This window comes from Neofelis nebulosa, chromosome 14 (assembly GCF_028018385.1).
Source record: "Neofelis nebulosa isolate mNeoNeb1 chromosome 14, mNeoNeb1.pri, whole genome shotgun sequence".
NCBI lineage: Eukaryota > Metazoa > Chordata > Mammalia > Carnivora > Felidae > Neofelis > Neofelis nebulosa.
Window position 1 is genome coordinate 11802240 of NC_080795.1, and position 23228 is coordinate 11825467.

Consider the following 23228-nt stretch of genomic DNA (forward strand, 5'->3'; position numbering starts at 1 on the left):
TGTCTATTCATTTCTGAGAGAGTGTGAACAGGGCAGGGGCAGAGAGAGAAGGGGACAGAGGATCTGAAGTGGGCTCTGCATTGACATCAGAGCACGATGTGGGATTCACACTCACGAACGTGAGATCAATCCTGACTCGAGCCAAAGTTGGATGCTCAACCTGCCGAGCCACCCAGATGTCCATCGTGTCAAATTCTTGGGTGCTGTCCCTGAACCTTTAGTTAAATCCCCTCCAAATACTCCAAAAACAACCTGGGAGTTCATACTTGATGAGGCCATTCAAACCATGTATTTGTAAGCAACCAGCCACAGCCGGCTCAGCATGAAGGGGTCAGTAGAATTACATAGTGAGAGATCCCCAAAGGGAGAACCAGGACCACTAAATCCCAGGGACTTTCCCCCCGCGACGATTGTCCTTCCACTGCCAACATCAGAGGATATGGGTTAGTGAACGAGCTTCCGGGCACAACTTTAAATTCTTTCAACAGAGCCACGAACTTTGCACACTGTGCTCCTTTGTGCCTTCAGTTCCCATTCCCAAACTTTTGTCCTTTTGGCAAGCTCTTACTCATTATTCATGTTCCTGGTTCAAACATCAAGTTCTCTAGGCAACCTACCCTGACACTTCCTCTTCTTCCAAAACTGTGCTCCTTTAGAACAGGGTCTGCCTTCAGTTACGATGCCTAGCAATACAGAAACAGAACATGGACTCAATAAAGGTTAGTGGAACGAGCAAAAAAGCTCCTTCGCTTTTTCCTTTAAATGTATTTTTTCGGGGTGGCAGGGTGGCTCAGACAGCTAAGTGTCCCACTCTTGATTTCAGCTCAGGTCATGATCTCAAGCCCAGCATCTGGCTCTGCGCTGACAAGTGTGGAATCTGCTGGGGATTCTCTCTCTGTCCCTCTGCCATTCGTGCACGCTCTCTCTCAAAATACACTTCTTAAAAAACCTATTTTTTCAATAGGTAATTCAGAACACTGCAAGAAAGTTCACACTGCACATGAAAAATTCAGAGAAAAGGAACTCTTTCCTCCATTCCCATCCGTCCTCCCCTTGGAACCAGTTGTGTTTCCTCTCAGTGTGACTACCCACATACGGGTATTTCAGTGTTTTCTTGCCTTTTTATTTTCTTTAACACAATGGTAGAAATATACGCGTTATCTATAAAACAATAAAATACAATTTATAAATGTACGGACATATTTAGCATATAATCGTTACACTGAATATCTTCTATATAAATACTACGCAGAATATAAACATACATGTATACACCCATTTCTGTGCCGTGTTTTTGCTTGTCAGGCTTTGTTCTAAGAGCCGTAATATTCCACCATAGGGGCATACCATAATTTTCTTCACATTCTCTAATTTACAAAAAATTCCACTTTCACCGTCAGGCCCCCGACCCCCAGACGGAAATACCGTCGCCCTTCCACCCACCCCGGCGGCTCCCGCGTTCTCAAAACACCTTTCCACAGGCCCAAAGCCGGGCCCGGCACGGAACGCGACCTCCGCCTTCCCACAACGTGCCCCGCGCCCCCACCGCAGGGCGGAAGGACGCGGCGCCCATGCGCGTCGCGGCGACGGAACCGAACCTTCCACTTCCCTCCCCTCCCCCTGGGTCTCCCGGCCGCCGGGGTCGCCCGCTCAAACGTGCCTGAACGACCGGCGCCCGGCCTCCCCCGGCTCGGGGCGGACCGGGAGGACGGGCGCGGCCGGCTCGGCGCTGGGCGGGGCTCCGGCGGGGCGGGGCGGGGCTCTGGCTGGGCGGGGCTCCGGCCGGCGGGGCGCGCCCGGCGTGCGGGGCTCCTCCTCTTTCCTCCGGCGGCGCCGGCGGCCGCAGCACTTCCGGGTCGACGCGGAGGCGGGGCGGGGGCGCCGCGGCGGCTGTTATTGTTCGAGGGGGCTCGGTCGGGTACTGTCTCAATCGGCTCTGCGAGTGTCAGTTTGTCCGGCTTCCTCTCGGCCCCTCACTCCCGGCGGCTGACGGTGACGGCTGCGGCGGGCGGGGCCTGGCGTTTCGAGGCCGAGCGGCGCCGGGGTGAGGGGCGCGGAGGAGGAGGAGGAGCAGTAGCAGGAGGAGGAGCCGTGTGCCCTGGCACCGAGCGGCCGCGGCCATGGCGTACGCCTATCTCTTCAAGTACATCATCATCGGCGACACAGGTGAGGGCCTGGGGCGCGGCCGGGCGGGTGTCGGCGGCCTCCGGGCCCGGGCTCAGGGGTAAACGGCGTCTGGCAGCGGCGCGGGCGCCAACGCCGCCCGGCGCCTCCCTCCCGGCCGCGCCGCTCCATTTCCGCAGTGCTGGAGCTGGTGACGTGGGCACTGCGAGCGGCCGCGGCCTGGCCAGGCCCGGGCCGCGGCCCCCGCCCCGGGCTGCCCTGCAGCCGGGGGCCTCGGCAGCCGTTTGCGACTCAAGATCTGGGAACGGCCCAGCCGAGGGCCGCCAGGGCCTGACTTAGATGATTGCACTCTTTGGCCGCCCCTCACCTTGGGCCTCTTCGCCGCCCTCGGGAGAGAAAAAGGGAGGCAGAGGAGGTGATGGGAGGAGGGTCTTGGGTTTCCTGATCGGTCCCACCTTCTTTAGCCTACATACATCTGTCAGGGGCTGGGCAAACTGCTCGTGCTGTGGGACAGCCAGCTGAGAAAGAGAGAACAGAACATTTTTTTAAAATTTGTTTGTTTTTTTTTTAACACTCTCAAATCCCAAGTCAGAGTAAGTCACGTTCCATTACCTGGGCGGCTGGGGAATCCCTTTCGAGGTCATTAAAGCGTGAAAGTTCTGTCGACTTTTGCCACGTGTAAACTGGGGTTATCTGATAGTGATGCAAGGCCGTTCAGTGCTCTGGGTGTGTGCTTGCGTGCGTGTGCCTGTGTGTGTCAGGGACACTGATTTCTTGGGTATATCAGGGGCAGGGTCACGACTGCCAATTTTCAGATGACCTGATGTACATTTGAAGCAGAAAGAAATTCAGCTATTTTCACTTGAAATAACCTCCGAGTATATTTCACAGACAAATAAACTCGTAAAATATTTTTTAATACTTGTGATTTTGGTATTACTTTGAATCTAATAATAAAACCAAGGCTTGTTCAGGTGTTATAACTATTTATATACCAGAGTCTGATTTCAGTGAGGACTCTTGCACAACTTTGGGCCCTTTGCACAACTTTGGAAATGTAAGCAGCAGTTTGTGGTTGCTCTAGTGATGTAGCAAATTCACTTAGACAAGAAGCATGTTGATTGTGGCCTAAAAGAAAAACTTGCTGCTATAAATACTCCTTTTTAGCAAGATCTTTTGATATGTGTCTTTATGGAGTCTGGATGGTTTTCTGTGTAAAGTCCTGGGTAGAGCAGTGTTTTGCAAATGCTCAGTAGCAAGTTTACATACTTTTAAAAAGCTGTCACGTATTTTGAAGGAGAGGTAATTGGCTCCAACACCTATTGGAATATTTTTATTTAGGCTGTAAACCCAAGTTGGAGAGGAAGTAACTATATGAATGCGAAAAGTAGAAAGAAGAGTGATTATGGACATTTAACATATTAGCAAATTAGCCTTTGCAGGTTGCCTTCCTTCAGCTTATTTATTGAGCATCTACTGTGCGTGGGGTGTTGTGCTGGGAGTCGTGGAGCTGCGCAGATTAGCAAGCTGGTGCTCTGTGCTCTTGGAATTGCCCTCATTCAAAAACAACCCCAGGCGGTTTCAAGGGAAGACATTCCTTTCTTGACTTTGGCTATCGTCCTCACCGACTTCAGGCCCCGAATACTTGACTCTGGACTATGCAGCAGTACGTTCTCCCCATTCCAGTCTCCGTAGTTTACTGTCAGCTTAATATTCCTGAAACCTGGCTGTTGGGGGAGACTGTTGTCTGCTCACATTCTTTAGTTGACCTTCCAGGAACTCCACATTTTAGCCTCCCTTTACTTTGCTAGCCTTCTTTCCCACTATTCTTACCTTCTGCCAGTGAGGCCCAGTGGATGATTTCTGTGCTCTTTCCTGGTTCCTACTGCTCCCTCTGCTTGGAGTGCCTTCTCTGTGGAAATTCTATCAGTCCTTCAAAGTCTAACCCAGGTCTCCCATAATGCTTTCACATATATTAAGCTCTTTTGATGTCTCAGGTTTTTTCTGGTATCCCGGCTGGCAATGACTTCTACTCCTTATCTGGATGCGTCACACTTCATATTTTTCTGATATTAATGCCAGACTGTTTCATAGATGCTTCTGTAGTCATCTGTATTTGATTATGTACTTCTAGAGGGCAGAGAAGATGTTTAAGTATAGCTTTGCATTTCAGGAAGAGCCTAGTGGAAGGAAGGCCCTGTACATTTCGTTAAATTAGGGAAAGAATAGGCAGACAGGCCGCTAGGTTCATGTTAATACACATTAGTAACTTGACCGCAGGGTGTTTTTTTTGCCCGATTTTGCCCCCTTTTTAATTGACTTTGGCCGAAATCCTTTACTATGTTTCCTTAATTCAAAATATATGCATAGTTATAAAATACATTTAATGTGGCCCTTCCCACAAAAAAGATGATGTTAAATCAGTAGTGTGATATCTATTCTGATTTTTATATAAGTTGTAGTCTGAAAAATACATATCTTAGAATGAAGGAAATCGCTACTTTTCCTGTTTTTCACTTTCCCTAGTTTGTGATAAATGGTCATTTTTAGCCTTTCCTTCTCTCGGTAATGAGATAAAATGAGGACAAATGTGAAAGTACCATGCACATTTTGTCTTTCAGAAGTCCCTTTTCATAGAAGAGACTTTCTTAAAACTTTTTACGTGATGATGATACTGTTGAAATTGTTTTCTTACTCTGTGGCCAAACGCAGTTAAAATAGAGCTTTAAAACTTTTCATTGGCAGTGTCTTGTTCCTGAAAAGTCATTTAGGAAAATGTGTCATTTAAATCTAGGTGTAAGGTGGAAATTGGGTTTTAACAAGCCTGGCCTGATAGCATAATCAGATAATTACCAAATGTGGAAAAAGAAAAAAATTATAATAAAGCTTTGATTGTTGCTCCTAAAATGCTGGCAGCTGCCTACCTTTTTAACCTCATCACTAACCCACCTCTTCCATGCCACTCAACTAGGCACACAAAGCACAAACCCAGTTGTGTTCTATCTGAAATACCTCCCCGTACCCCCAAAAAGATGAAAAGAAAGGTCACAGCTTTTCCACCTGACCCATTCTTGCTCATCCGTTCTTCTAAGATTGTTACCAAACCCCATTGCTCCCTGTTGCATCATACTCTTCCCCTGCACTCTTCCTTCATCGTTTGTTCCCCCTGCTCCCCACTCCCATGTGCTTTTTTTGTTTTTCCTTAAAATCTTTTTGAGGACAGGTGCTATATAAGAAAGTAAATAAAAGCAGCCTGGTTGCACATTATCAATGTCATCTGAATGTATTTTTTAAATTGAGATATAATTGACCTACAACATTGTATTAGTTTTAGGTGTAGAACATAATGATTTTGCTTATGTGTATATTGCACAGTGATCACCACAGTAGGTATTATGAGAGAGAGAGAGTGTGCATGAGCCGGAGAGGGACAGAGGTAAAGAGAGAGAGAATCTTAAGCAGGCTCCACACCCAGCGTGGAGCCCGACGCGGGGCTCAATCCCACAACCATGAGCTCATGACCTGAGCCGAAGTCAAGAGTTGGATGCTTAACCGACACCCGGCACCCTCACAGTTTAATAGCTTTAAGGAACAGTATTAAATTATACACCCATGCTAAAGAAATACAGATCGTCATCACCCACTGTTTCTATTCCCAGGCTTTCATTAGCTTCCTTGCCTTTCTTCATAGTTGTGTAGCTTGTGGATCTCTGTATTGTTTAGTTTTGCCTGTTTTTAGCTGTGTTAGTTTTATTAAATGAGAAAGCTGAAACATGTCTGAAACATACCTTTCAACATCATCTAGAAATTAGACAGTGTATTCTGGTCTACTTAAATTGTTGTTTTATACATGTTATTTGTGGTCTTTCAAGATTTTTGACGAGCCCTTTCCTTTTCTCTCCTAATTGGTTTGTTTGCTGCTTGCTTTCCCTAACTTTTATATTGCTCCTGAGACTTTTTATTGAACCATAAAGGCCATAGTCCTGGTGTCCTCGCCTGGTGAACCTGTCACCGCCTCATCTCAAATAATGCCCCTCTCTTCTTCCTCAGTGCTCTTGTCCCCTTCGTTCTGATTCTGTTCCTGCCCCTGGCTCCAACATGAAATTAATTTTCTCCTTTATCTGCCCCACGGCTCCCTCTCCCTCGTTTTATCTTGCCGGTTCGCCGCCTCTTGCAGTAGCCAGTAATTTTGCCGGTTTTTTGAGCAGATCCTTACTTTGCCAGCTCAGCTGTTTTTCTCACTCTGGCCCAGCTGTGCTTCCTCCATTTCGTTATTCTCTGCTCATCCTGGTCCATGAGGCTGTGTCCTTTGCTACAAAAGATGCAGCCACAGACTGACCTCTCTTGTCCCCCTTTCTAACTTTCTCCATGAAACTTTCCCCTTTGATTTCATCAGCTTTGTTTATTTGCATGTTTTACAATACATGCCAGCTACTCTTCACTTGGAAATAAAAGACACCTGACAAAAAGATGCTGGATTCCCTCTGCTATCATCCACATGTGGTCACTCCCGTTTTAATTCCTGCAGTATTTCTCAACTCAAACAACTTGGGTCTTATCCTTGGACATGCCGTTTTAGAAGATCTGCAGTGAGTCCCAGACATACATACATACATACATTTATTTGTCAGAGAGCATGAGCGGGTGGGGGGGGGGGGGCAGAGGGAGAGAGATCAGCGTAGAGCCCAACGTGTGGCTCGATTCCACGACCCTGGATCCCACGACCTGACCTGAAATCAAGAGTTGGATGGACATGCAACCGACTGAGCCACCCAGGTGTCCCTGGATAGCTATATGTTTTTTTATTTATTTATTTTCATTTTATTTTTTATTTTTTTTAATTTACATCCAAATTAGTTAGCATATAGTGCAACAAGGATTTCAGGAATTAGATTCCTTAGTGCCCCTTACCCATTTATCCCATCCTCCCTCCCACAACCCCTCCCTTAAACCTCTGTTTGGTCTCCATATTTATGAGTCTCTTCTGTTTTGTTCCCCTCCGTGTTTTTATATTATTTTTGTTTCCCTTCCCTTATGTTAATCTGTTTTGTCTCTTAAAGTCCTCATATGAGTGAAGTCATATTTGTCTTTCTCTAATTTCACTTAGCATAATACCCTCCAGTTCCATCCACGTAGTTGCAAATGGCAAGATTTCATTTTTGATTGCCAAGTAATACTCCATTGTGTGTGTGTGTGTGTGTGTGTGTGTGTGTGTGTGTGTGTGTGTACACACACACACACACATATATATATATATATATACACCACATCTTCTTTATCCATTCATCCATCGATGGACATCTGGGCTGTTTCCTTACTTTGGCTATTGTTGATAGTGCTGCTATAAACATGGGGGTGCATGTGTCCCTTCGAAACAGCATGCTTGTATCCCTTGGATAAATACCTAGTAGTGCAATTGCTGGGTCGTAGGGTAGTTCTATTTTTAGTTTTTTGAGGAACCTCCATACTGTTTTCCAGAGTGGCTGCACCAGCTTGCATTCCCAGACATCTGTACATCTATATTTTTTAAAAGGGCTGTTTTTTAGTGGTTGTACTGTGACATTTCTCTGCAAGTCTGTCATGAGCCTTTTGTGTCTGTTTTTCTAGAATTTATTCTCTTTTTTTATTATCAGATTTTTTGCTTTCTGGAATTTTAAGTTAATCCCTAAGGTATATCCAGGCTGAATTTATATGGAATTCTTCACTGCACTATGTAGTAGATTCTCATGAGCAATTCTTCACACTTTTTATAGTTTGTATACGATATCAAAAGCTTTTCATTTTCTATTCTGTCCGGAGATACAGGAGGTTACCATTTTGTAAATGAAAAAAACTGAGCTGCATCGTTTGGGGCAAGTTATTTATGTATTTCTTCCCATGCCTCCACCTCTTAGAAGTTTTTAGTCTTAGTAATTGCGGTGTAGCTCTTTAAGTTCCTCCCAGTTTGCTCTCCCAAGCGTTCCTGTTTTCAGGTATAGCTGACAGTTACTGTGTTTCCAGTCAAATCTGAGGAAGTAAGGAAGAAAATGAATATTGATGGATGCATGCTGCAGGCACAAGGCAGTGCCTGGCACAGAACGTCATGAATGTGTGCTAGGTAGCCTCTACTGGGTTGGCTACTTGCCTTGGACCATTTATTTTGGTTTCAAAAAGGATTTAAGGGCATTTATATTAAAATTTGGGGTGGTTTTATTCAAATGGGAGAGAGAAGGGACATTAGTTTTGTGTTGCTACCATAACAAACCACCACACATTAAAGCAGCTCAGAGAACACAAATTTATCTTCCACTTCTAGAGTTCTGCAGAAGTTCACGTGCGTGTCAGCATAGGTCGGAAGTCTTGACATGTTTCTCGCCAGGTTGACATCAAGGTTTCAGCAGGGCTGGGTTCCCTTCTTGAGGGTCTTGCTCCTTCAGGTTGTTGGTGGAGTATCCTTTCTTGCAGCTGTGGGCCTGAGATCTCCATACTCTTGCTGGCTGTCTGACGGCCGCTCCCAGCTTCTAGAGCCCACCACCTACCCACATTCCTGGCCCCCCCCCCCCCCCCCCGCCTCCATCTTCAAGCCCAGCAACAGCAGGCCTCCTCCTTCCAGGGTTGCATCTTTCTGACTCTTCCTGGGTCATCCCATCTCTCTGCTGGGACCGAAGCCCGTGAAGGTTCTCTGCCTGTAAAATCTTGTGTGGTTAGATTGGATCCGTCTGGATAATCCAGGATAATCTCATCTCAAAGTCTGTAATTTTAATCACATCTGCAAAGTGCCCTTTGCCACTAGAGTAACATATTCACTCTCAGTTTCTAGGGATTAGGGTGTACATTTCTTTATGTGTGGGGAGTGGCCTTATTCTGCCTACCATAGAGGGCTAAGGAGAAAATTAAAGTGAAGTCAAAAGCAACATTAATACTTGACTTTGTATACACCTTTTGAAGTGGGCACGTACTAAGCAGTGCAGAGAGAACCCTTCTCATTTATGTTAATGATAGTATGCATTACTTTTTATAAAAGTAGATATACACATGTTGATTTATTTCTGATAGTGGGTCTTGAAAGGCATTGTTCCTCTGATTCCTCTTTAAAAGACCACAGTGTGATGGGAAGAATGTAAATATACAATCAGTATATTTACACATATGAGACTTTTTCTAACATAACTCATTGAATCTGAGCAGTAATATCCATGATGAACGCTCCATTTTACAGGTGAGGAAAGGGAAACTAATTGTCATATCACACAGCTAGTAACTGACTAAGCTGGAATTTGGAATTTGAACCCAGGTCTTTCTGACTCCAGAGTCTGTGCTCTTTCATATCATCTGTATTTCTTGATTCCCACAAATGACCTCTATCAGACTTCTTTTGTTGGCTTACCAACTTCTGGGTTTATTGAGTTGCTGTGGGAGGACATAGTCCCTCGGTCCCCTTTACTAAACCAGATGCCACCTCCGCTCATACAAAACAGGGAGAAAAGGTAAAACAACCATAAAATCCTATATAAAACAAGAATAAAATCCCGTCTGTGCTCCTTACCAGCTGTATGAGCTTGGGCTATATCCTTAATCTACCTTGGTGTCCTCATCTAGAAAATGGAATGAATAAATAATATATATAATACTGACTTGAATAAGAAATAGTTACTATCTCATCTTTTTATTCTGCTCTCTGAATGTTACCATAATTTCCCCATGTGCATTGAAAAAGTATCACAAACTTGGCAGTGCTGTGTAGCATTTGAGTAATGCTGGCATAGCAAAAATAATTGTTTTGTCTTCCGTGTGCCCTAATATGTTGGTCTTTTTCTCCCCCAGATCCCTGCTTAGCTTGCTAGTTCGTGGCCAGCTGATAACTTCGAGGAGTTGACTTGAATTGTTTCTTTCCTAACTTGTGTTGGTGTTTTCTTGCGCTTAGTATATTTGTTTGCATGTGTACAGACATTTTCTTACGGAAAGTTCCTTACTTTGTCAGCATTGTTTTAACAAGATCCAAAATTGTTTATCAAGATCTATTTTATTCCAGATACCTGTGTTTTTAGCAGCTTTGCTTAGTCTAGTCTACATGACCATTCAAGTCCAGTAATGACTTAGAAAGACTCTATAGAGTTTTGTTCTGGGAGGACCTGTTTGATTATAAGGAACAGAGACCTTCTCCAACTAGCTCCAGAAAAGAAGTTTTGATAATAATTTAAGGAGTGCCCATAGGAATCTAAGAAAAACTGTAAACAAGTCTTAGAGAACAGGTCACTCAGAAATGTTTTCCTCTCATGGCTTCTCTTTCAATCCTTGAGATAATTAGGGATGTGTGTTTTTTGGTTTTTGGCTTTTTAAAAATAGATTTTTTTTTTTTTAAGTTTATTTATTTTGAGAGGGAGAGTGAGTGAACATGAGCAGGGGAGGGGCAGAGAGAGAATCCCAAGCAGGCTCCAGGCCCAGTGTGGAGCTCAGCACAGTGCTTGATCCCAGGACTGTGAGATCATGACCTGGGCCAAAATCAAGAGTCAGACACTTAACCGATTGAGCCACCCAGCCGCCCTCCCGCTTTTTACTCAAATTTATTTTATTTTGAGAGACAGAGTGTGAGCAGGAGAGAGAGAGAGAATCCCAAGCAGGCTCCGTCCATGCTGTCAGCGCAGAGCCCAACTGGATCCGATCTTATGATTTGTAAGACCGTGACCTGAGCTGAAATCAAGAGTCAGACGCTTAGCCGACTGAGCCACCCAGGCACCCCGACAATCTTTTTATTATCAATTTCTGACTTTATTTCATATAGGTAACAGCGTGTAGACTATGTGCGTTGATTTTTCAGTTTTTAAGGCCAATTTTGTAGCCAGGTACTTGGTCAGTGTGTATGCATATTCCGTGTGTGCTTGAAAAGTGTATTGTGTATGTTGTGGGTTCAGGGTTCCATACGTGTTCATTAGATCAGACTTGCTATTTGTATATTCTTAATAGTTTCTTGAGTCTTGAGGTAGATGTTAACATCTAGTATGAGAATGGATTTTTTTTTTTTTATGTTCTGTTAGATTGATTCCCTCCCCCCCCCCCCCCCAGCAAATTTCACCGCTAATTTGTAAGGTATATATGGCTCAGGTCTTTACATCTCGCTGAAGAGTTAGTTATTCTTGGTCATTAAGTTACCCTCTACTTTTTTACGTGCTGTGGGGTGTTTGTTTTGTTTTGTTTTGTTTACATACTGTTTATTTGGTGGTGTAATTTTCGGTACGCAAGTGTTTGATATTTTGAATATTATTTTTTCATTCATATTTGCCTAGTATGTACTTTTTCATCATTTTTCCTTTTTTCTTTGGAATCGGGGTTATTTTGTTGTTATTTTGGTTAGGAAATAAATATTACAGATACAGTTGAAGCCCCTTGTATATCCTGCACCTCCCTTTGTACCTAGATATAACCACTCTCTTGAATTTAGTGTTTATGATTTCTAAGAAGGTTTCCAAATGATTATTACATATGTGTATATGCATTTGTAAACAGTGCACAATAGTTTATGTATTTTTTCAACTTTATGTTAATGGAATTTTAGTGTACTTGCTCTCAAATGTTTTTGTTCAGCATTATTTTGAGACTTGTCTGTATTAATGTATTTTGCTCTGTTTTGTTAGTATTAATTGTTAGATTAGTTTGATTTTAATTATATTCTATTGATTTAATTTTAAATATATTCTGTTGTTTGACTATACCACAATTTTCTCATTCTTTTCCCTTAAGGAAATTTTAGGCCAGCTTCTTTGTGGTGTTATAAAAGACAGTACACTGTGTGGATTATTTTTGTGCCTGCCTCCTTGAACACATATGCTGACGTTCTGGAGATTTACCTTATGGTGGAATTGTGGGTGCAAGGCGTGCACATCTTCTGATTTACCTGCAAATCTAAATCATTCTCCAGGATAGTTAACTCTCATTTTTGTTCTTTCAGCCCTACTAAGTTGTCTTTTTTTTTAAGGCCTGTGTTTTTTATAAAGCCCATTGCTATATTATTTAAAAAAATTCTGAGAGGCTTTTACTAGGAGAATTTAATCATTGATGGAATTTGAATTAATTTATACCATGAGGCCTCACTGTTGTTCATTCGCATGGGCAGGGATCAAGGCATAGATCACAGGCATGCCCATTTGCCATGGGCTTTTGGATAAGGCCGGTACTGTGTCCTGCCATGTCCCAGGGTGTCCCACATAAGAAGCAATACTGTGGTCACATTTTCCAAGCATGTATAGTGTCACCTATTCCTTATACGACAAGGTAGAAAGAGTCTAATGGAAAGAGCATACCTACCACTAACTCCTATTTGTGCAAATGAACAATTAATTAAAATTCCTGAGTTTCCTGTTTGTAAAATGAGAATAGTACCTGCCGAGCGCACCCTATAGGCTTGTTCACCAATGCTGTAGGTTTTGGTTTTTGTTTTTTTCAAACTTTATAGCTGTCTTTGAAATTCACGTGGCAGTAGTTTGTTTCCTTTCATTTATTTAGTTTATATGTCAGTGTAAGTGGCGGATTCACGCTTGTTCTGCTGCCCCCAGGCCCCCCAGTGTTATTAATGTTGATGAATAGCTCCTCCTTCAGCATTTGTCGACCTTTAGCAATAATTACTATGCATCTAGGAGGCCAGTACAGTTGACCCTTGAGTGACATAAAGGTTAGGGGCACCCCCCAACCCCCACTGTCAAATCCACAGGTAACTTTTGATTCCCCAGAAACTTAACTACAAATAGCGTACTGTTGACAGAAGCCTCACCAATAATGTAAACAGCCAGTTAACACGTTTTTGTATGTTACATGTATTATACACTGTATTCTTATGATAAAGGAAGCTAAAGTAAAAATGTTATTAAGAAAACTATAAAGAGAATACATTTACAGTGCTATACTGTATTTATTGAAAAACATCCACGTATGAGTGGACTCGCACAATTCAAACCCATGTTCAAGAGTTAATTGTACTGTTATTCTAAGTCCTCTCTGGTTATTTTAGCTTAGGCAGCACTCTTGAAAACTTTCCAAGAGCCTAGTATTTGTAATTACAATATCTTGAGTAGTGTGGGGGCTCCTCTGCTTACTTGTTACCTTGGTGAAGTTCAGACCTCTTCCACTTCAGTTTTCTCATCTAGAAAAAGACAGTAGGGATGCCTGGCTAATATCTATCCCACAGGATTTTTGTGTTTGAAGTAAGAAATGTCTGCAGGTATCTTGTAAGCTGCAAAGTACTTTATTAATAGTAATCCTTACAAATAATTTTTCTTCTTCCTTTTTTTTTTTAAGTTTTATTTATTTAAGTAATCTCTACACCCCAACCCCGAGATCAAGGGTCGTGCACTCCTCCAAATGAGCCAGCCAGGCACCCCTAGAGGTAATTTTTCGAATCTGTTGAGCGTCGTAAAATTAAATTAGTGGAGGAGGTCTTGGCTATAGAAAAAGCTATTCGTTGTGGTTATTTCAAACTGTAATTACTTGAGTTGAGGGAAACAGGATCACATGTTAATCTGCAAAATGGCAGTTCTTTGATCCTGAAATTTTCTTTGGATTCCATAAAGGAACGTCCTTTCCTGTGTCAGGTAGCCTCACAGGCCACTTGAGATTGAAACAATATCAGGTAGGAGGTGCTCTTTTTCACCTCGGTTCAGGAAAGAGATATTAAGGTCTATGGTTATCTTCCACCCCAATTTCTTTTACACTCACTCTTGGTACCTGAGATACCTCTTGAATGGGTTATCTTGATTTTGAACCCCTTCGGGCAGTTTTTTTTAGATCTTCAGAAGTCTTCGCTATAAGTGAATCTGTCGATCAAAGAATATCTTTTTATCTTCTTGGGCAAAGTATCGTTAGTTCAGTTTTAACCATTTCAAAGGTCAAAGGAAAAGTACACATTTCCAAAATCTCTTATGCGCAAAGCTTTATGTAACTTGATATAAAAATTAATAAGCAGGGAAATGAGTTATTATAAATTAAAGCAATAATAACTGTATACATGGTGAATTGATTCACCTGTTCTTTAAGTAAAGGTATTTGTTATGCTTGTTCAATATAACCTTTGGTATAAGGTGAAGAAATTCTACCGGTTCCACAGCTAGGTGGGTTTTTAACTGGTTGAATAACTGTATCCATAAAGGGCTGCCCTTGCAGGGAGCACGCTGCCGCATTCGGTCCTGGCTTTTGTTTTTACATTTCACATTAGTAACAACTTGGATAAGATCCAATTTGGTTGAAAGAGCTAATGTGTGGATTATACCAGACAGAATCCAAAATGACCTTGACAGGCCGAATGATTGGCTAAATTTAGCAAAATGGAAATTAATGAAAGTAAAGCCTTATATTTATTTTAAAAACAACCATGCAAATACAAGATGGAAGTCAGCTGGTAAATAGCACATGTCTAAACACTTCATGTTTTATATGACTTGGTTCAGTATGACTCAGATGAGTAATAAAGCCAACAAAGGAATAAATGTGATGCTAGGTATAATATACAGACAAGGCAGGTAATAATTCTGTCAGAACTCAACTACAATTCAGTTATGGAAACTTGTTTCAGGGGGATGTCTACACACTGAAGTGTATGCTCGGGAGGCTAATCAGGGTAGTATGATGGCTGTATCAACCATGACGTTGTAGGAACAACTGAAATAACAGAAACATTTCTTTTATCGCCCTGCCCACCGAAATAACAGAAACATTTTAACCAAAAAAAAGAGAAGACTTAAAGGAGAATATAATAATGACTTTTAAATACTTGGGTGACTGTCAAATAAGAGCGACTTAAACCTATCCTTTTTGGCTTTTCATGGGCAGAGCCAGGACAGTTAGGTTTTTTTGTTTAAGTATTTACTTATTTTGAGAGAAAGAGTGTGCACGTGAGTAGGGGAGAGGCAGGCAGCAAGGGAGAGACAGAGAATTCCAAGCAGGCTCTGCACTGTCAGCGCAGAGCCCAGTGTGGGGCTGGAACTCATGAACTGTGAGATCATGACCCGAGCCAAAATCAACAGTCGAATGTTTAACTGACTGAGCCACCCATGTGCCCCGAGGACCATTAGTAAAAGAGATAGATTTGGACTCCCTATGAAATGGAAAAGAGTGGGATGCTTGGCTGGCTCAGCTGGAAGGACATGTGACTCTTGATCTCGGGGTCATGAATTCATGCCCCACATTAGGTGTAGGGATTACTAAAACATTTTTTAAAATAAAATAAAACAAAACAAAACAAAAAAGAAATGGAAAGAGTTTGTTAAGTCGTGAGTCGGTTTGTTACTGGAGTTGTTCAAACAGAGGTTTGATTAATACGTATTAAGGCTTGGAAGATGGAATTTATGCAGAGTAGAGAATTAGATTTGTTTTTGTTAAAGAAATTTAAGATACTGTTTAAGCAGTTCTTGTGCTGGAATTAGAAGAATGAACAAAACTATTCCACCCTACAGGGGAACCAATTTGCCATAATAATTACAAGACAGTGGCATAGCAATAGGTACAGAGTACTGACGGAACATGGAGAGGATTCATTCTAACTGGAATGAATGGCTCATAACAGACTCAGACTTCCAGCAAACATCTATTGAGCACCAGCTGTATGCCGAGTGCTGTGTAATGGCTTTCCATGTACTCACAGTAATCCTAGGTTCCTGTTGACTTTGTTTTACAAATGATATATCAGGTATGATACCAGCAGACATGATCTCATTTATTTCAGTAATCCCCCCCACCTAACAATCCTGTAGAATCTGTGCTTTTGCCCCTACTTCATATTTGTTTATGTGGAAAACAGAGAATTGAGCTGAGCTCCTCAGGCTTTTACTTTGCCAGGAAGGTTATACAGAGTGTGGCAGGATAGGGGTTTTGTCGGGATTTTGTGGGGGCTTAAAACTAAAGGAATCTGGGGCCATACTGTGAAGAGCGTTGTGTGGCAGACTTTAATAAAGAGCTAGTTTATCCTCTGGATAGCTTCAAAGAACCCTCCTTCCCCATCTCTAAATGGGATAAGACTTTTTTTTAATGTTTATTTTTGAGAGAATGTGAGTGGGGGGACAGGCAGAGAGAGAGAGCGGGACAGATGATCTGAAGCCGGCTCTGCGCTGACAGCAGCAAGTATATGGGGTAAATTTTTACCCTTAACTCAGATTTCTGACAGTAATTAGTGATCCCTTTCCAACTTCTAATCTTCTTTTCTTTCTTGGCCTTTTTTCCTCCATTCTTTCTGGCTTCAAATTTCCTTTCTTGGAGAATTTACCTTAGAAGTGAAAACACTGGGACAGCCGGGTGGCTCAGTCAGTTAAGCTTCCTACTCACGGTTCTTGGGATCAAGCCCCACATAGGGCTCACTGCTGCTGTCAGCTTGTCAGCACAGAGCCTGCTTTGGATCCTCTGTTCCCCTCTCTGCCCCTCCCCCACTTGCACTCTTCCGAAAATAAATAAATACTAAAAAAGAAAGAAGTGAAAAAACTGGGGCACCTGGGTGGCTCAGTTAGTTGAGCATCTGGTTCTTGGATTTTTGACTCAGGTCACGATCCCAGGGTCATGGAATTGAGCCCCATGTCAGACTCCACGCTGAGCAAGGAGCCTGCTTAAGATTCTCTCTCCCTCTGCCCCCTGAGCACATGTGCTCGCTCTCTCTCTCTCTCTCTCTGTCTCTCTCTCTAAAATTAAAGGAAAAAAAAAGGGGGGGAAAGACCATGTTGGATTTGAGCAGGAGTATGTGAATTTTCAGGCTTAGCTATAAGTAAGTCTGATTAAAAAGTACTACTGATTAGTATTCTTTTGTGGCTTTTAGGAGTTAAAAAAGGAAATCTAAATCTTTTTCACAGCACATTATTTTACTCACAGGCTCTCCTGTAATTTTCTCCACAGACCAACATTTAATGTAACTATTTTTGGTTACGCAAGAAGTTTTGCTAGTTATTTAAAAGCCGCGTCAGTATGGAGATCTTAAATGAGGCTGGTAAAAGTATTGCTTATATAGTGTTTGATGCTAAAGTAGATCCTTTGAAAAACTTATGCATGTATTTTAATGATGGAAGTGATAAGTGTTCATGATGAAAAATGAAAATTAAATACTGCCTTATGTAAGTATGGTAAACAATGGTTTTGTGTATCCTTGCAGAAATTTTCTGTACATCTGTAAGCTTGCGTGTATATATGTGTCCCTATTTTACCAATAGGATTGTACAATTAGTACTGTTCTACACCTTTATTTTTTTTTCTTGTTGATACGTCTTAGGTGTCTTAACATATCATCACATGTAAATCTGTCTCATTCTTTCTAAACACTTGCATAGCTGAACCATGATTTATTCAGTTCCTCATTCTGTTTTTCCTGCAAACAGCAGAAACCTACCATGGTTGATTTAAGCAGAAGATTTTATTAGAAAGATTGAATGTTCATAGAATTGATAGGAGAGCAATAGAATGAAGCTTGAAAATGGCAAAACCAGGGAAGGCAAAACATAGCCAAATTCCTGCTTTCAGTATAGGTTGCTAAAGAAGATGCTGGATATGTGTCAGCATATATCTCCTCTCCACTGTAGGCACCACAGATTCTCTCTTTATAGTGTCTGCTATTGGAGCCCGCCTTCGAGTCCAGATTCTGGACAAGAGCATCTGACCGGCTGAGTCTGGGTCACATGTCTGTGCCCTGGCTACTGGGGAGTTCAAAGAAAGGTACTCTGATGCTGGGTTGCCAGAAATAAATGTTCACTTACACCTGTTGCTGAATATTGTTAATACACAGCATAACACAATTGTGGGTTTTTGTAAGAAGTAAAATTTGTGGCTGACTAGGATTTATATTTGTATTTTGATAGATACTGCCAAATCACTTTTCACTAAAAATACGGACTTAGAATATCTAATTTTGAGCTTGATAAATATTTTGTATACTTAAATTCAGCAGGCCAATCTCAGCATTGTCTGTGTTGACTGGTGCCTAGTCTATGTTTAGGAATGTAGCAGTTTGATTTAGTTACTGTTACCATGTACTTCGTGGGCTCTTGCCAATATAATGTAGAAACTGCATGAAATAGGTTTTGTTTTGTTTGTTTTTTTGCTTAGAGCCTTGAACTTTGATCTCATTTGTATCAGAGCATACTATTTAGAGACCACAGACAGTAAATTTATTGTGTAATAATTATAGTGTATATTTATATCCCTAAACATCTTCTTCCGTAACATCATGGAAAAATGTTCTCTGCAAGCTGCTTCATTGAAATGTGTTCTTGAGATGCTGCAGTTCTTACTTGGAATCTTTGCTCATGAAAGGATTAGGAAAATAGTCAGATTAAAGTGTAATATACCTGATATATTAACGGAAACATTGTTGGGGTCAAGTCAGTGTCAAGGAGATAGTATTCATTTTTTTAAAACCTTCTTCACTAAATTTCTGCCCTGTCAGAGTCACTTAGTTATAGAATATTGTCTTCTTCCACTTAGTATTACTACTAATAATACCCGGAAAGTGAGATAACATTATTTTTAGTTAGGAAGGGTATCGGTTGTGAGGTATCTGAGAAGAACAAAATGAGGAGGTTGGATGGCATAGTGGAAAAATACGATTTCGAATCAGAAAACCCGATTTGGAGTTTCAATTCTGCCTCTTACTTGAGGCATATCACTTAAACCTCAGTTTCTTCATCTTCAAAATGAGGTTATCATTTCTTCCCTGACTGACTTCATAGGCTTACTGTTATGATCAAATAAGATTGTGTGTGAGGAGGGAGCCTGTTTTCACTTTCAGACTGTCAAAAACCATGCAGATATTTTAAACAAGGCAGAAGCATATGAGCATATCTTGAGTACAGAAGCCCATAGATGCAATAAAATCGGAAGGAAGGTGTCTGCATTGAAGTGGGTCTGTTGGGTATTTGACAGGTAGCGGGAGCCCAGTTGTTCTAAGCTGGGTAATTACCAAAGCTGCTAAGTGGAAAGCAGGCTAACCATGTTTTGAACTTTACCTGTACCGTGGGGAAACATCTCCAGCATTTTCAGTTAAACCGACCACGTAGGGGCTGCAGATTAGTTATCGCTGGAAAACTAAACTGAAGACAATTAGACACTGAAAGCAGTATTTTAGTTGGTTATATCTAGGGCAGCGGTTCTCAGACTTCAGTGCACATCAGCATCACTGGGACAGTTTGGTAAGACATAGATTGCGGGGCTCTGCCTCACAGGTTCTGATTCTGGAAGGCTGGGGTGGGGCTGATCGTTTGCATTCCAACAAGTTTCCGAGTAATAGCTGAAGCTTCTGGTCTGAGGACCGTACGTTGAGAATCCCTGCTTTAGAGAAACCGTATAATTTATCATCCAAACGGATTCAGAATTTGTCAGGAAAACAACTGAGCCTTCCCCTGGCAAAGCAGGATGGGGTCATCCTAATTTCACTTAACGGAAAAATCTTTTTACAAAGAGGTTTCTGTAATAGAATCATCACCTGGTAGATGACTCGTGATACCTAAATTGTATTTATTTATTTGCGTAGGTGTTTGTTTTTGTAAGTCACAGTAATAGGTACATATTTGATTGCAGCCCAGGGTTCAGATGTACGTGTAAGTGCATCTGTCTCTCTTAAAAAAAAAAAAAAAGAATAAGAGCACACGTGTGTGTGTGTGCACGGGAGGGGCAGAGGGAGAGGGAGAATCCTAAAGCAGGCTCTACACCCAGTGGGAGCCAACACGGGCTCAATCTCACAATCATGACCCAAGCTGATGTCAAGAGTCGGATGCTTAACAGACTGAGCCACCCAGACACCCCAATGCATACATCCCTTTAAAACAGATGTTTCCAAACAGTACTTACCCTTGTACAGTACATATGGTCTAATATTTGCTCTTTTCTAGTTCTTTTTTTTTATGCTCGTTGTGATCCACTAAATTGATTTCATGACCTAACTGGCTATAGCCTGCTGTTTACAAAACAGAGCACAGAGGACCTCTATGATTCTAGCAAATTGTGACACTCTTAAGATTCTGAGAGGTAGTTATACTTCAGTTTTCTTCATTCTGATTCTTCTCAAACACTCTAGCCGTTTTCCACCATTAAAATGAGTGGGGGAAGGTCCCAGGAGTTGGAAGAAAGGAAAGGTATGCCATTTTTACCACATTATGCTGTCTTACTTGCTATTAGATTTAATGTTTTATTTGTTCCCCTTGGAAATTAGCAGATGCTCCAATTTGTTTTACAGTTTTTTAAAATTTAAATTGCATCTGGTTTTGTATTTTTTTTTTTTTTGGCATTCTCCCTAAAAAAGACAAACTAGGCCTTTCCTAAGAAAATCTAAACTTGGTTTATATTCAGAAACCCTCAACTTCACCGGATTAAATTTGGTTTGTCTTAACGAAGGTTCTGTTAACCATACTGGTTGGATCAGTCATACTCCACCTAGGAGACTGAGACCGCATAGGAATTTGAGCAGGGAAAGTCTGATGTAAAGAATCATTAACTATACCGTGGGATTAGAGTAACAGGGAGTTGGCTACGAGGTAAAGAGATTTCCGATGAATACAGTCGCAGCAGACAGAGGCACATCCTCCAAGCGTGGAAGGAAGGAGCCAATCTGGAGTCCAGACCTCTTTGGAGGGGCATGGCTGAGGCCCACTGGGTGGCAGAGAATTTCACCCACGGGCCATGATGGAGTAGAAAGGTGCCATCAGTCCGTGTGCTGTTGGGAAGCATTCCATGGGGAGGAGCTGTCCTGGGACCTTCAGGGAAAGCAGCCTGAAGGAACACTAGGGAAGGTTGGCCTAGGAGAGCTACGGAGTGCTGCCTTCTGCCGACGACACTTGCTGTCACGCCAGCTGGCAAGGGAGAGATGTTCTGGCCTCTCCAGCAGGCAGTGAAGGTTTGGAGCTAGGAGGCGCTTGATTGATAACTTGTGTACACACTAAAAAGCTGAACTTTTCAAAGGAAAATTACACTGAGGTTGGCAGATGATAATCAGAGAGGGGATTCTAATTCAGCACAGTAAGGTTTTCATTCTCTAGCATCTCTTCCCTGAAAAATCCAGTGTCGAGTAAAAAGCTTTTATTTATTATTAGTAAATTATTTTCTGAGAAATCGTTGTTGTTGTTGTTGTTGTTTTAATGTAGACTACTAGAGTTTGTCATTACATAGAAAAGTCTAGTCTCACCGTGTGACCTTTTCAGTGAGCAGGCAGTACATGAATGCCACATGCAGTAAGCAAGCGTCTGTCTTCTAGGCCGGGCCACAATGCAAGGTGGTTTTCAAAACACAAAGCGGTGAATTTCTTCCTGAGGGAGGAAAGTAGATGTGTAAATTAATAGTAAAAGTGTAAGGGGATAAGTGCTTACTAAAGCATTATGTAGAGTACTATGCCTCAGCATGGGATAAGGTGTCAACCCGCCTTTCAGTGCTGGGGAAGGGAAAAGAAGCACAGACTCGTGATCTGTGTGCTCTCTCTTCCATTCCTCAAAATAACCTTATGGATAAGATAAGTGGTATGGTTGCCATTATACAGACAAGCAGACAGGGCCTGGAGACCTGAAACAGCTTTTCCTCCCAGGGTCCTGCACAGGATCCAGATCTAGTCCGGTACATTTGTTCTCTCTTAAACTGGCGGTGTACCTTTGAAATGCAAAAGGCTATTATAGTAAAAGTTTTCAAATGTAAAGCACGGGACCAGATTCTACTGTGAAGGATTTAAAAGTGAATTAGGTATGTCCTGGCCCTTAAGGAGTCTATAGTCTAGCAGTGCTGATAGAATGTGACAAGGGCTCTGACGGAGTACTGGGAATAGCTTGGAATTTTCATAAAGAAGTTCCAGAATCCAGAATGCCGGTTCTTCTTGGAAACCTCAGAGTAAGATGGCATTTCAGGAAAAAAAATTGAGCATTGAAAGAAAAGAAAAAAAAAGGATAGTGTTCAAGCTGGTTCTTGAAAAGTGGGTAGGGTTTATTTAGACAAGTAGAAATGGTAAATAATCAGAATGTACAAATAGGAAAAAACCAAGTTAGTGGTCATTTATTGTACATCTGTTAAGTGCCACGCCTTATATGTTCTTCAGTATAAACCATCCGGTTTATTATTTTTTATTTTTTAATGTGTATTTATTTTTGAGAGAGAGACATAGTGCGATCAGGGGAGGGGCAGAGAGAGAGGGAGATACAGGGTCTGAAGCAGGCTCCAAGCTGACAGCACAGAGCCCCATGTGGGAGGGGCTTGAACTCTTGAACCATGAGATCATGACCTGAGCCAAAGTCAGATGCTTAACCGATTGAGCTACCCAGCTGCCCCTAAACCATCCAGTTTAACTGTAGTATAGTCCCATGTCAGATAGTTACTGGAAATAAGATTTTCGGAAAGATAAATTCATTACACATGTTGGACCTAAATCGTGATAGAGTATGGTTGAAATTGAACTTTATTCTGTAGACAGTAGAATAGGTGGAAGTTTTTAAAAAAAAAGAATACCAGACTAGAATTATGATTACATTAGAAACTAAAGGGGCGCCTGGCCGGCTCAGTCGGTTAGGTGTCCCACTTTGGCTCAGGTAATGATCTCATGGTCTGTGAGTTTGAGCCACACGTCGGGCTCTGTGTTGACAGTTCAGAGCCTGGAGCCTGCTTCAGATTCTGTGTTTCCCTCTCTCTCTGCCCTCCCCCACCCACACTCTGTCTCTGTCTCTGTCTCTCTCTCAAAAGTAAATAAACAATAAAAAAATTTAGTTAAAGAAAGATACTAAATACACACACGTGTATATATTCATATTGTAGTACAGTGGCAGAGACATACTGGATGTTAAATGTAATCCCTTCCTTCCTTCTTTTCTCATTCATCCCTGGTGCAGTCATACATAGGACAGATTAGGAAGCTGGAGTATAGTTAGATGATTATTATGGTGGTCCAGGTAGGGGGTAATGAAGGCCTTATCTAAGGCAGTGATAGTGAAAATGAAGTAGTTACTGATGAGAGTTGTAATTAACAGGATTTAGGAGAGAATGTTGCATGGAGTGAAAAATTAAAGGGGTGCCTGGTTGGCTCAGTTGGTTAAGCGTCTGTCTGTTTCTTGGTTTTGGCTCAGGTCTCACGGTTTTGTGAGCTCGAGCCCCACATCGGGCTCTGCGTTAGCAGTGCGAGCCTGCTTGGGATTATCTCTCCCTCT

General features: G+C 42.0%; 1 protein-coding gene across 2 annotated transcripts in view; it reads left to right on the forward strand.

The window, feature by feature from the left end:
• Positions 1 to 1891: 1891 nt before the first annotated feature.
• RAB2A (RAB2A, member RAS oncogene family) overlaps positions 1892 to 23228 on the forward strand; it is an 85898-nt gene continuing 64561 nt past the window's right edge. Inside the window, exon 1 of one of the 2 annotated variants that reach the window (XM_058699656.1) lies at positions 1892 to 2166. In XM_058699656.1, the coding sequence (XP_058555639.1) occupies positions 2121 to 2166 (46 nt within the window). In that variant the 5' untranslated portion in view covers positions 1892 to 2120. Of the gene's footprint in view, positions 2167 to 20134; positions 20190 to 23228 lie in introns of those variants that run through there. The other variant, XM_058699657.1, reaches the window with a different exon arrangement.